This window comes from Meleagris gallopavo, chromosome 9, assembly GCF_905368555.1.
Source record: "Meleagris gallopavo chromosome 9, MGAL_WU_HG_1.1, whole genome shotgun sequence".
Lineage (NCBI taxonomy): Eukaryota > Metazoa > Chordata > Aves > Galliformes > Phasianidae > Meleagris > Meleagris gallopavo.
Window position 1 is genome coordinate 11,839,309 of NC_139412.1, and position 14,148 is coordinate 11,853,456.

At 43.9% G+C, this 14,148-nt stretch overlaps 2 protein-coding genes across 3 annotated transcripts in view; one reads left to right on the forward strand and one right to left on the reverse strand.

Moving 5' to 3' along the window:
* The window catches only part of LOC116216936 (uncharacterized), a 245,225-nt gene that overhangs the window by 88,334 nt on the left and 142,743 nt on the right, over positions 1-14,148 (reverse strand). The window lies entirely within an intron of this gene.
* LOC100548043 (vascular endothelial growth factor receptor kdr-like) overlaps positions 1-14,148 on the forward strand; it is a 120,763-nt gene that overhangs the window by 37,006 nt on the left and 69,609 nt on the right. The window contains exons 4-5 of the mRNA XM_085230389.1: positions 10,354-10,481; positions 13,528-13,687. Of these exons, the coding sequence (XP_085086515.1) occupies positions 10,354-10,481; positions 13,528-13,687 (288 nt within the window). The remainder of the gene's footprint in view (positions 1-10,353; positions 10,482-13,527; positions 13,688-14,148) is intronic.

Consider the following 14,148-nt stretch of genomic DNA (forward strand, 5'->3'; position numbering starts at 1 on the left):
TCTTGTGCTGAGCTGTTTCCTTTTCTCATTACATACCACTCAGATGCCCTACATCCAAGATTGTTAATCCAACTCAATGCCTACATGTCAGGAAACAGCGCATTGAAAATTCAGTTCTCTATCCTGATTCAGTGCCATGGCTGGCTACCCAGGACTCCATTACTCTATGGCGAGAACACGTGCAGGAAATCTTATGGATCTTTTGGGACTGCCTGAGTATTTATCTTAAGAAAATATCTCAAGTTATGAAATATTTGCTGGTAATGCACTTGGAACAGTGTTAATCTAAAAAAAAAAACCACAGGATGTCCTCTTGCTAGCCTGAGAGTTCTGTGTCAATGTTCCCCTTAAAAACAGCGCGGCAAGGTGGTTTGCTTTAAATCACCGTCAAAGATTCTCCCCTCTCAGAAGAGATTTAGTATATTTTAGAAGTTGCTGAAGGAAGCATACAGAAAGTGGGTCAGTCTGCACCATGCACAGGTGAGCCAGTGAGCAGATGCTCTGCACCGTGTCCCACCAAGCCAGCTGCTCACCCACCAACGCAGCCCCACCACAGCACAGCAGCCCATAAGCCTGCAACTGCCTCTGGGCTCTGACCTGCCAGCCTGCAGGAGCTGCTCAGCCCTGGAGAGGTGAAGTTGTACCTCAGCATGGATACAGGGGGTGCTTCTCTTCCCCTGTAATTCCTGTGTGCTTGCTGAATACCAGCAGGCTGTTCTGGGGATGAGAAAGCTGTTTGTCAGCAAGAGATCTATGAATCGTGGGGCTAAGCGAGGCATTCGGAGCATACCCTTTCCTTCAGTGCTTTCCTTGAGTGTTTAAACAAGCCTTGTTAAGGAACTTCCACATGCAGTGTCTGGGCATCCCTACGAAACCCATCTGTTGTCTCCAAGTGAAGAAATACACAGCTCCTGCTGAGCACCAGAAGAAGCAGAAGCCCCAGAGCCGTCTCAGGATGCAGAGGAGCATGGCTGGGCAGGTGTTTGCAGCACCGAGCCAGGTGGGGTGAGAAAATGTGGAGCCAGGCCCTGAAGGCTGGAGATTCTTCTGAGGTTACAAGCCAGCATTGCCAAAAAAGGAAGGAATGGTATTTTTTCCCTTCATTCCTGGCCTGCTGCTTGACACCAAAATGAGTACATGATTGTATCAGAAGCCCAGCTTACTGGCTATTATTTCCTGTGCTTGCTTCTGTTTTTACAGCCTCCCTGGTGGAGCTTCTAAGCTCTGCCAGAATCTGGCATGCAGCAGCACTCCCCGGTGCACTCGGGCCGTGACTCCCACACACCAGGCAGCCCATGGGGACCGAAGTCAGTGCTGTGCCTCAGCTGCACTGCCAGTTTGCAGGGAGGGAGCGCTCAGGACCTCAAATCCTGAATCATTGTTTTCAAGGCCTTTTTTGACTTCCCGCTGCAGCTGCAAGTCCCGAGGATTGTAATTAAAAAGCAGACAATCCCCTTCTCCTGTCGCCCATCTCCTCATTGAAAATACAATGTAGCTTGGGGATGGAGTAGAAATAATCAGGAAGTTTTTAACTGCTCATCTAATTTCAGTGCAGCTCTGAGGGAAAGGCTCTGCAGTGATAGGGGAGCGAGGCAGCCAGCTCTCTGCTCTGCCTTCTGCAATTATCCTTCCCAAGCAAATGGTCTTCCTGGGGAGCGTACTCATTTCTTTCAAGCTTTGAGTTTCCTGAGCCCAAGGAGGGACAGACTCCTATCTCATGTCCAACGCAGAGAGCCCTCTCTGCTGGGCTTCCTGGGGCATGTATAAAATTGAACATGACTCAGAGATGGAGGAAAACAGCAACAAAAAGATTTTCTCCGCCATCCCACTCCTCAGCCTAGACAGAAATCAGCACTTGCAGCTCTCCTATTTGAAATACTGTCAGCAAACAGCTGATAGTCCCCAGGGTGTCAGCTGGAAGTGCCCTGCACCAGCCCAGTGCTACTTTGGCTTTGGCGGTGATTTCCTCGCAGCCCTCAAATCCATACAGCAGCATGGGGTTTGCTGTACTCCTCTGTACTACTCAGCTTGAGGAGCAGGAAGGAGAATGGGCTCTGTTCTGTTTTGCTCTCCTTCATCAGCAAATTGTGCATCCTGATTACAGTGGTAATTGGAGCCAGTCACATCTTGCAAAATATTGTCTAGAGAACTTCATCCAAGTTTCCGTGCTGTGCTTTGATTCCTGTCCACACATACCAGTGGTCCTGCTTTGCTAGAACAGTAGGGGACATCGAGACATGGAAACAGGAGTTCAACAACAGACATTCTCTATTACTTTTTGTGCAAGGCAAAGATCCTACTCTGTTTCTTTAAATAAACAGGGCCATGATAGGGCTGATGCTCAACAGACTACTCCAAAACCAGTGAGTCCCACCTCCTGTGATCACTGGCACCAAGCAGTATATACAAGCCCAGTACATCTGTGCAGGCTGCCATGCAGGGTCTGAGTACCATGGGGCAGAAGCTGCTCATGCCTGGTGTGGTTCACTCTTTGAACATGTTCATTGGTGAGCACTGTAACACCGGCTTCTTGCTTAGGCCCAGCCAGCTGCTGGTGGTTCACAGGGCAGTGACACTGCGAGCTAGGCACATGGCAGGGCTGAGGGAGTCATCTCCTTCCATACATTTTCAGTTTTCAGAACTGATGTATGGACCCACATAGTGTAACTAGAATATACCGCTGTGCAGAAAGTGAGGCCTGTCTCTTTTTGATGTTCCTAAGGAAACTATGAAACACTATGGAACTCCTGAGCTGTACTGCAGTGCTGCCAGGGGTCCAGAGCACAAGAACTGGAAATGGAGCTCAGGTCCTGCCAAGGCTTCTCATGAAACTCAAGGGCTCTTTTCGTGATCCATGTGAGCACAGTCCACAGGTGAAGGAAAACTTTTCACTTCTTGCTGCATCTCTGCTTAAATTCATGCAGCCTTTCCCATTATTTCCTTTTGGTTCATAGCCAATCTGAAGGAAAAAGAAGGATGGATCCAAGCAGCTTGTCTTGTCAGAGCGTGCATCTCACTGCTCATCAGCTCTGGCAGCACGGCATCGCAGGGAAGGATATGATCTCCCTCTGCTGCTGCAAAGAACAGAGAAGGCAGGTGGGACAAGTGCTGCATCAGGGCTGAGTGTCACATCAGCCACAGTCACTTCTTTATCAAATGCCACAGCCCAGAGATATGAAGCTCCATCTCCTTCATAATTTCTTGTTGAGAAGAATCTAAAGAGGATGGAAATGCATGAAAGCACCCTTCACATGACCATATTTTTGTTTCAACATTCTTTGAATCTGATTTCTGCCTCCTTAATTCTCTTGACAGTTCACAGAGATAATTTGAATGTGAGAAGCAGCCCTGACTTGGGCTTTGGCTTGCTCTCCAGAAGATATTACCAGTGCTGGAGTCACGTTTCTTCCTCCTTTCATGCTGGAGGCATCAAGACAGCCACACGTGCTGCCAGACACTCAGCTAGCTGAGACAGGCATGTGGTGTCCATCTGCTCAGCATGCATCCCAGCAGATAAGCTGGCCGTCTCTCAGACTGGTGGAAGGGTCTGGCTCCATATTCAGGGCCACATGATGTGGGAATATAGGGCTACGTCAGCACACAGAGCTCTCTGTGCTGTTCCTCAAATATAAAGGTCTGGATAAAGGACTGGATACAGGGGAAAAATGAGCTGCATACAATTCTCAATCAGGACAATCAGTATCTTCAAATCATATCGTAAACTCCACTCCTCCACTTGAAAGTGGAGGAGCCTTGCAAGATAGGATGCTAAGCAAGCAGCATTGTGTTCTGGCATGCTGTCAGTGACAGCACTTGACTTCCAGCAGCAAGAGGTAACTCTCTCCTCCTTTAAACTGATACAGAATTCCTAAACAAAAGCCTGACAGACAAAATCACAAACACATTTCCCCCACTTCTTCTTTCCTACTGGTTTTCCACCCAGTAACCACTAATTGCTGAGCCTTACCCCAGCTGAGCAGCTGGCAGCAGTTAATATAGAAGACCAGTTCTTGGCAATGGGACTTCACTAGGGGAATATGTCCTACAAACTCTATGTCTGCTGAAATCTATTACGGGTAATCAGAATTTATGCATTCATCTGACACTTGAAACATAGTTTTTGCCAATGCATGGAGACTTTTTTCTTTTTTTTTTTTTTTTTTTCCTGCTCAGCATTGAAAGGAATTTTGCTTGCAATTTTTGAAGTAACATTTTATAAAATAATATTTTTCTCTACAAATATTCCCATGTTTCTAATGGCAATCTGCAAGGGAAGAATGTACTTCATTTTACCAAAACAGAATGCTTCATGTTGACTCAGAATGGCTTCTGGGGGCTTTGCAGTCACTTTTGTTTTGCCTAAAGATAAAATATTCTGCTTTCTGTTTAGTCTAAACATTCCACCGCCGATTCTTTTCATTTGCCTGCCAAACTGAAAAGTCCTTTATTTTCAAAGTCCCATTTCAAAACAAGTGACTTTCTAGATGTTACCTCTGCACCTAGAAGCTTTGATAGGCTACCAGGATGAATACAGCGTCAGGCAATTTTCTTGTAATGCTTTCCAAAATTCCATGACCAAAGTGTCACTTAACTGATAATGATTATGAATGTTTTGAGTGTTCTTGGCCTTGGAGAAGAAAAAACTCATGGGGTTTATGTGAAAAAATGAACAAAGGACCTGAGAAACTGATCCCTCAGACTTTCCAGGTACTCTATTCTTTAAGACACTACTGAAGGAAGAAAAGAAATGGGGAGGGTGTATACTTTCACTGTGTTTTCAGCAGGAACAAAGTGAGAAGCAAAGTGCGTGGTCTGAAGAGTGCACTGAGTGAATCCAGCTGAAACGTGAGAGAATGTTTGGGAATTTGAAAGAATTGAACAGTGGTGCATGACTGCCCTCAAAGGCCACTTAGTGTGTGTCATCTGTGAGCTGATGGATGGTAACTGAAGGGAGAGGTGATATTACCTCCACAGGTTTAGGTGAGATACAAATACCACGAGACAATTTGTCTTCACGATGTACGAAACATGAGCAGAAATGAAAAGCACCCAACACCCTGTACAAAGTCCTGTGCACATGTCTCAGGAGGATGCTCTGAACACGCAGGGGATGTAATGCTGGGAAGGAAGGATCCTGAATGCACAGCACGCTGAGTGTAGGGCTGTAGTGCATCCCCGCAGGGCCTGGGGAGCAAGCTGTGCACTGCCCAAGTGGCTGAGTTGAAGGGACTCATCTCCAGCAGTAATTAATCGTGTCCTGGGCAGAAAGAGAATTTAAACATGAAGGGCTTCTCTGCCTGAAGGAAAGCAATGTTCTTGTAGGCACTTGACCTTTGAGTTGCTTTGTGCGCAGTGTGCTTGATTTTCTGCCGGCCTCCCCCTGCTGCCCTGCCTTCCCTCGGTTTGCTGCGTGTTCCCCCCAAGCTGTGCTGGTGAGCAGCAGCACCCGACCTGGCCGCAGTTTCCTGCAAACCTCCACTGACCTGCAGGGCCGGCCAGCCAGGCTGGGGCCGGAGGAAGGGGCCTCTCCCTCTCGATAAGTCACTCACGTGCTGCAGCTCTTGTCTTTCTTCACATATAATGAGCTTTGCAGCTTGCAGTAAATTATTCTTCTTAGCTGTCCTATGGGAATTTATGGGTGTTTTCTTATGGGTAAGATTCATAGGCCATATTACCTTCCCATCTCAGAAGGAACAAATGTGCCAAGCTATTTTCATAAAGTGTATCTTTGCTAAGAATTTTTTTCCTGGAGTTCAGTGCTGGTAAGAGCAGGGCTTCCAAGCCTTGCATTGCAAGACAGCACCTGCATTTTCCATGACACAGTTCTCTCACTTGTGACAGTTAAGTGCAATTGATTTCCACCATCTGGAGTCTGAGATCTTCCTTGAGGCCCAGGTTATCATTTTTAAAGGAGAGCGACCCTGTCCCTTTTGTTTCAAGAAGTTCTGTCTCTCTGAGGCTTTTTTTACAGTGAGTAAACTGCCTGCTGATTAACTGACGGTGGGGAACGTGTTCGTAAAGCTGGCAGTGACACTCTCAGTGTCCAGCAGATCATTTTTCTGTGCCAGTCAGAAGAGTTTCATGAAGGATTCCATTTTTTGTCTGAGCAAACTGTAAAAGTATCAGCTAGCACTTGATTCGTTCCCTATTCAGTATTTATTCTTTGTCATTTTGTTAAGATCCCAGGCTGAGCCATTTTATATTTGCTTATCTGTTAAATGAGCAGCCCAGCTGCCTGGGAAACGCTCCTATCCAAAGCCTCTCCTGCTCAAAGCAAGAGAAGCTGGCTCGCTTTGCTTGCAGGGCTGTTAGAGAGCTGGAATGAAGCACGAGCAAACTGCAGGATGCACAGCTCTGCTGCTCTGTGCACTGGTCCTCTTTGGGGCTCAATAGTCCCTATAACCCAGAAGCTGCTTTTTGTTGCTGATACTTGCCAAGAGATTTTAAAGCACTATCTAGATTTTAAGTGGTAGTGTGAAAGGCTGAATGTATATATTTTGCCTTTCGGTTCAGACAGTAGCTTATGCTCTGGGATAGTGTAATTCTAGCAACTGTCTAGACATATGGCAATTCAGCCATACGTTAGTTCAGCCATTAAAAGTCAGTTAGGAATGAAATACAGCTTATGCGATATAGGCTGTGAATTCATGCTTCCCTCTGAGGTGTTCTTCAGTCATTAAGCAGTGTCACGACGATGAGGATCTGTTCCATTTACAATTGAAATAAGTGGATTATTTTTAGTTCTGTTGTGAAGCTGAAAATTTGGCAGACGTCAGTCTTGGAGGTGAGGAGAAATGATGGAGGAGAATGGGGTTAAGTAATGGTTTGTTTTCTGTGGAAAGGAAACACTTCAGAGAAATTGTGTTATGTTTTGACTGAAGTGCTTCAATTATTGCATAATTCAGTGTTTTCATATGTTTTAGGATTATTTAACTCTTTTGCTTAGCTACCTTCTTTTGATTTTTTTGCTTTTTAAACAAACATTGCTGTTTGTTCTAAATAGCTGTTTTTTAAACTTTCTAACTTTCAGTTTCTACACAAACAGTGAAATTCCTTCTAAAAATAATGGCACAAATATTTTAAAATTCAGCTGAAGCAATTTGTCAAAATTTGATCCAGATTTGTGAATAGTTTAGCACCAAAAGCTCTTTTTTCATAGCAGGTCTCCTCTTGGTTTATATTCTTGTCTCATCCCTTTGTCACAGGGCAAAGCAGTTGTTCTCTTTTTGCCCATAAGAGGAGAAATAGATAAGAATGTGCTTCCCCTAACACTTTTTTGTACTCTCACTGTTCACTGGAAATGCAAATCTACTTTCTCAGTAGATTTTTTTCCTATAGCAAGTAATCCAAGGACGGGGTCTTCTTGGAAGTAAAAGGACCTCTCATTATTTGCATAAGCTTTAAATTTGCCTGCGAACGTATCATCACATTTGATATATTCCAAGTATGGGTTAGCTGGAGAGCAAGACCTCAGAGGCACTAAGCAGCACTAATGTTCACACACAAACATTAAACACATGTTTGCACTGTAACTCAATATAAGAATGCAGTTGACCTGTTTGGGAAACTGCAGTAGACAAACCGTACTGAGCGTAAATATTTCATATTAGTTTTAGGGGTTGGAACAAGCTACAAAGCTGTAGACACGAGATCAGGTTTCTCAGCTGGAGGCTTGATTAGATCCGATGCCTGCCTAGCCAAAAAGTTCAGATGTGTTTCCAAAACTTCCTAAACATGAGGAGATAAGAGGTCTAGTTTTCATTCTGATTAGTATCTCTCACAACGTTTCTTACAGTGCTTTCCTCCACAATACGTGTTTTTAATACGTTGATGCAGTCAGAAAAAATGAATAGCATGGAATAGAAGCTGACATGAAAAGACATTGCTGGAAATGATAGACTTCATCCTGATTTCTGGTCTTTGTCTTCAGTTTCACTGCCTCACGTTCAGATCAGAAAGCGTGCAACAAGAGCTCTGCAGGGCCCTGCTGGCTCCTTATCACAGCTCCCCACGCTAATCACGCAGCTCTTGTACCTGCACAGCGATCCAAGTCCTTTTGTGAAACAACTCTGTCACGTTTTGACCTTTCTGATAAGCCGTGCCACCATTTGATTTCATCATGACTGAAGCACACAGTGCACTTCAGTGCTAAGAACCCTATTTCCCATTCTCAGCTAAAATTAAGCTGTCAAGAGTACAAAAGTCAACAGTCCCACTATCCTGTCTCAGTCCTTTTCACGCTTCATGTTTTTGTGAGGAAAACTGCTCTGGGCTGTGGAGAGCATGAACTCCAATTCCACATCCGGTTTGTTCTTTGAGATTGATTCCAAATGAGAGCACTCACACATTTCCATGGCATTCCTTAAGCAAGGACTGTTGTCATTAGCAAAGAAATGAACACTGATATCTCCATATGAATGACCTGTTCCCAGACAAGTTAACAGTCATGGGCTAACAAAGACAAAGTGAGTGAGATAAACCACTTCTGTTTTCCTCTGTCAGTGGAGTTGTATTTTGGAATGGACAAGCAAATCCAAACCTCACACTGCATTCAAACTACTCCACAGGTCACCAATAAGCAGCATTGGTTTGTAGCAGGAGATCAAAACTCCCAGAGCTGAGATGATGTGAAGAGGGATGTGCTGCCCAGCCAGTGACAGACGTTTCACTTTTCAAAGCCTAAAAGTCCCTCACCATCAAAACTTAATTTCATGCACTTAAGTGAAATGGTGTAAACCGGCAGCTATAACATAGCTGTAGCACTTCCATGCAGTGCATTTGACCCTTGCAACATACTTGAGCACTTCACTCCTATTTAATGACAGGTAGACCAGCACAGAATACAGCTGCTCCCTGCTGCCCAAAGGGTGAACACTTGTTTTAAACAGAAAATGGATCCCCCTTGATTTGAAGCAAAACACTTTGCCAACAGATGGGTTACTGGAAAGGAGAAATTTGGGAGGCTTCTGCCATTTATTTGAACCCCTTGTCTATAGCAGCCAGAATAGAGAACTCTCAGAAAAGAGTACTTGGAATTTTTAACATTTCAATTATTTCCTCACTAGCTAAAAATGTTAGAGAAATATTTTATCATCTTTTCCTGGAGATTTAAGAACATTCTCAGTTCTTGCAACAGATGAAGGAGACAGCTCTGATACAATACTGCAGGGAGTAAAGGGACGCACAGATAGCCTTACCCTAACACTTAGTTCAACTAAGGCTTTCTTTAATCACAGAACAGCTGCCACAACAGCCCTAGATGCAAAATGAGAGAATTTGCTTAGGCAGAGGGATTGTGGTCAGCTGGAGTGAAGCAGTGGTGCCAGAGCAAGGCAATCGCACCGATCAGACTCCTAAACACAGACTGTGGCTTTGCTTTTTGTGTTCAGGAGGCATCAGGTCAGCCTGTGAGCAGCGTTTACTGAAGATGCTGCACTCCATGCAGCCAGCTCAGACCAGTGTCCTACGAAGAGGAGCCACAAGGAGCCACAGGGGTGTAGCTAGATCCTCCAAGCAATTAATAATTGATTTTTTTTCTCTATAAAAATCCCTCAATATTACATCAAGAATTAGAAAGGAAACACAGCAGGAGGATGCAAGGCTCATTCAGAGGCAGGTCCTAGGCCAAGGATAAGCGGGTTGAGGTTACTGTGTGGCATCCATATACTTTCTTGTCATAGCATAATCCAAAGCAAAATGGCTGGTTGCCTACATTGCATGCTGTAGTCAGCTTTGGATTAGCTGAATGGCATCTGAAACTTTATACCATAGGATATCAAATTAAAGAATTTTTTTTACAAAAATCCTGACTGCTTTATGGTCTCACATTCTTTTAATCTTCTGATGACCATCACTGTATCCATACAATGAAAAATCAGTAAGACTCAGAAGCTTTATTAAATTAAACTACCTCTGATTCTTATTTATTTCTATGATATATGTATATCCTGTCTGATTTACTGTGGCAAATCTGTAGAAAATCCTACAGTTCCCTACAGGTGTGACCAAGTTACTTCTGTGTTAAGTTGTACCCTTATGATAACACTGAATTGCTGTGGAATTCTGACGTGCTGCAGTGTAATAGCAGCTGTGAAAGAAATTCAAAGCATCGAGGAAAGAACTAACCCATGTGCCATGGAGACCTGTGGAGCCAGTTATTAACTGCACTGTTACAGGTGGGGAATGGATAGGAAAGGGATTTATTTTTTTTTTTTAATATGATTGTGCTATGAACTAGCAAGATAAGGTTAAAAATAGGATATTCAAGATGTCACTGGATGTCCTGTCACGTGTAACAGTGGGTTCGGATCGGCAAAAGAACGGTTCTGCACATGAGTGTTCTTCTCTCTGCAGACGACAGAAATCCATTTGTGGAGTTTCACCCGGAGCATCCCAAAATCATCTACATTCTGAAGACTAAGAAAACAGTTGTTATCCCCTGCCAAGTTACTTCTCCAGATATCAGACCCATACTTACTAAGGTAAGTAGCTGGTTTGGAGAAATTCAGACAATTCACAGGTCTGCACTGCCATCACAGTGGGTAAATGTGAAAAATAAAATTGATGAAGCTAGGTATGTTTCAAAAGGAAATAGAAAAGGCAATAATCATCAAATATCACAGTGTATTAGTAGTGAACTGTGCATAAGGCTGTTGGTGGGATTCGGTTGAGTTTATCAAATGTTCTTCACATTTCATAGTTTGATGTTCCTCCATTAAAGCTTATCGATTTTATATCATGAACCTCTCAGAACTGTTGCCCATTTCTGCTTGATTTCAGAACTTAAAACCAAGTTTTGATCTTAGAAATAAGTGGCTACTGCTTCCTTCAGCAGCAGCCACACTTGAATGTCAAGGCTACAGAATGGTCTGTGGAATAAAAATAGAAATTTAGGGTCTTGGGCTTCTTCAGTCAATGGGGATGTAATTGCTCAGTTAAAGAGCATCAGAACCACTTCAGAAATATGCCTATCACAGAATAAGGAAAAGAACATGGGTCTCCTAGCTCCAATCCTGCCTTTTGCCCAGTAGGTGATGTGCCTCTCCATTGCCCTGCTGCCTCTGCCACTGCCCCTTTTCCACGATCTGTTCTGGAAGGGTTGTGGGGTGTGATGCTGTGTTGCTGAAGGTGGTGTGCCAAGAGGGAACACAGATACTGTGATGCCTGGCAGAGGGTCTGAGGAGCTCTGCCTCTCCTAGCTGTTGGGTGTCTCCTCCTGAGAGCCAGCACATGGAACACAGAGGCCTGATACAGAGCTCCAACTCCTGCAGAAACCAATGGTGAATTTCCAGCAGACGTGCACAGGAACAGCAGAAGCCTTATTGCTTTAGTAGATCTCTATTTTTCAGTTTTGTCAGTAGGGATTAAAAGTGGGGGGATAAGGCTGCTCTCCATTTATAGCTTATCACTTCAGCCTGGATAACTGTTATCACCTTCTCCTTGGCTATAAAAATGAAACATTCCCATCTTATGTGAGCCTACTTCAACCAAATTCATTGCTGGAATAGAGTCACACGAGCCTAAGCAGGGCCTTGGAGCTTCCTGATTTATCCCTTTATTTATAGGCAACTCGGCTCTCCTGTGTGCCAGCTAAACTCTCCCCTGGTAATTTCTTCAAATACGGTCCTTTACCTTGAGGCAAGCTGCTGGAGAAATGAAATCTCCACTGAAATCTCCCTGCTGAATTGCAGAGAAAATTGTCCCCCACAGAGTCTTCCCCTGCAACGGGGAGCAGCAGGGCACAGGGAGGGATGGGGATGCTGAGCGCTGCTCCCACAGGAATGCTCTCAGGAGCCGTGTGCCAGTTCCAGCAGCCAGAAAGTCACCTCTAGCACAACCCGTCTGGGGATCCGACAGCCCCGTGTGGAGCCGAGGCGGCGGCTTCCCATGCGCAGGGGAAGCGGGGTGGAGAGGGGCGGAGGTACGGCTGTGGGACCCAGAGGTGAGCAAGGCGAGCGGACAGATTTAGAACATCCTCTGCTTCCAAATTTAATCTCCCATAGACAGCGAACTTCAAAGGGAGGAAAGCCGCTGTGATTTCCTTCAAGCAGCAATGACGTTTTTTGTTTGGTTGTTTAAATATATATTTTTGAATATTCTATGGAGATGTTTAATATGTGTGTAGTGTTGAAAAGGGCCTCCTGAGTAGGGTTATTTTTTCTTCCCCTTCCTCTCGCCATCAGGGAGCGGAGCTGCCAAACCATGAAATTCATCTTTATCACATATTATTATTCTTTTAGAAAATGTACTTTTCCCACCGTAAATTAAGTTCCTTATGTTACCATTATACTTTAAAATCATTGCACTCTCTGGCCCTTAAATATGTATGGGGAAAGGTACCACTCACTAATACCAAACAGATCCTGGCTAACTCTACAGACCATCTCTGTTATTAAGAAACAAGCTAAGACACAAGACTCGAACTTTTAATTTTGCTTAATATGATTTTAATTCTGGACAAAAAAGCATTTTCAATCCTGTCAGATCTGTTTAGTCAGTGATGTGGCTCAGTGTGCGTTTGCCACTTACAGCTTTGACCTTCATGGGTGTTAAAGCACAATTAAGCCCCAGGTCTCAGATCTCGTTCTGTAGCTTTTCCTGAATTTTCCTAATGGCTCTGCACAGCTCAATTGCTTTGAAAGCATTTTCCCAAAATCCATGTTTTTTATGACTGTCAGAAAAGAACCGCTGCTCCAAAAGAAAGCCATGCCTGCCATCCCAAAGCAATGCCCCAAACCCTTACTTCCATGGCCTTTGTTCTGTGTTGAGTGCTCAGTAATAAGGGACATAAAGCAATGCCATCCCAATCAACAGTGTGTTCCCATGAGAGGTATGAGCATCAGCTCTCAAAGCCTGGAGCTGAAATTTCATCAAAAGAGGAGTTTTATTTAAACTGAATCCAATTTAAACCACTCTGCTAATACAGGAATACTGTTTGGTGGCAGAAGAATAAGTTGGGTGTTGCATACAAAAGATGAAGAGCAACATTATGATTTTTTTTTTCAGGAATCGCAGAACAATACAAATATTTGGGAATCTAGGACTACTAATGTCTGTGTTACTATGTTAATCATAGAATCAGAGAATGGTATTTTGAGAAAAATGCATAGTACATACGTGTAGCAGTACACAAAGCAAGATTTTGTTCCTAGGCACTTCGGAAAAGGTTACTCTGCAAAGCTTCCATAAGACAGGCAAAATTACTTCCAATAAAGAGATGAGGGAAACCGGTTTTACAGTGAGTGGCACCATATCGAGCATAAGGTCTGAGAGTTTTGGGGCTACTGAATCAAGAGCCCCTGTTACGATGTCCAAGTTTTGGATTTCAAACAGTTGTACCTCAGGGAGGACTCTCCTATTTATACATGTTGCTGTTGCCTGAGATGTGTGTGGAATGAGACCACCAACCACTCTGAAAGGTCGAATACCTCCCTAGTGCATGAAGCAGAACAGCTTTGGCTGCTTGGCTTGATGACCTGAGGAGAAAGGGAATGTCTCAGCCACCTCCTATTGCCTGCTCTCTTTCAGTATCCTCATCTTGAAAGGCTAGACTTCAAGAAGATGGTGTGGGACCCAAAAAGAGGATTTGTCATCCCCTCTCATTCTTTTACTTATTCTGGAGTACTCGCATGCACTGCAAACATCACTGGAAGTGTGTTCTCATCCTATTACCTCGTACACAAACTGGGTGAGTGATTGCTGCGCACCAAGGAATGACCATAATATTTCTGCTTCATTGCTAATCCCCTGGCTATTATTTATTGGCTAGCCCTAGGAATATTTGATATATCTAATTGTTATGTATCTGTAGCACATCCAAACTGCAACACTTAAAGCAAACTAATTCTTCCCCTTGTTTTCTTATTCAATAGAACTTGCCTGATCCACTCAAATTGCCAGGTGTTGAGGTGGTACAGAACAGGAGCATTTTATTCAGACCTCACCGAGGCTTTGTTTGCTTGGATAGAGCAATATTTACACTAAAGCAAACGCCAATTTAGAATAAACCAAACATTAGATTTCTTTTTGCTTCTGGTCATTAAACACACAAGATCATGGTATAAAAACCTCATTAACATATTCATATATTTGCTTTTTTATCCTGTGTCTCATGGTGATTTACTCTGTCTTTTCCTTTATATTTACAGT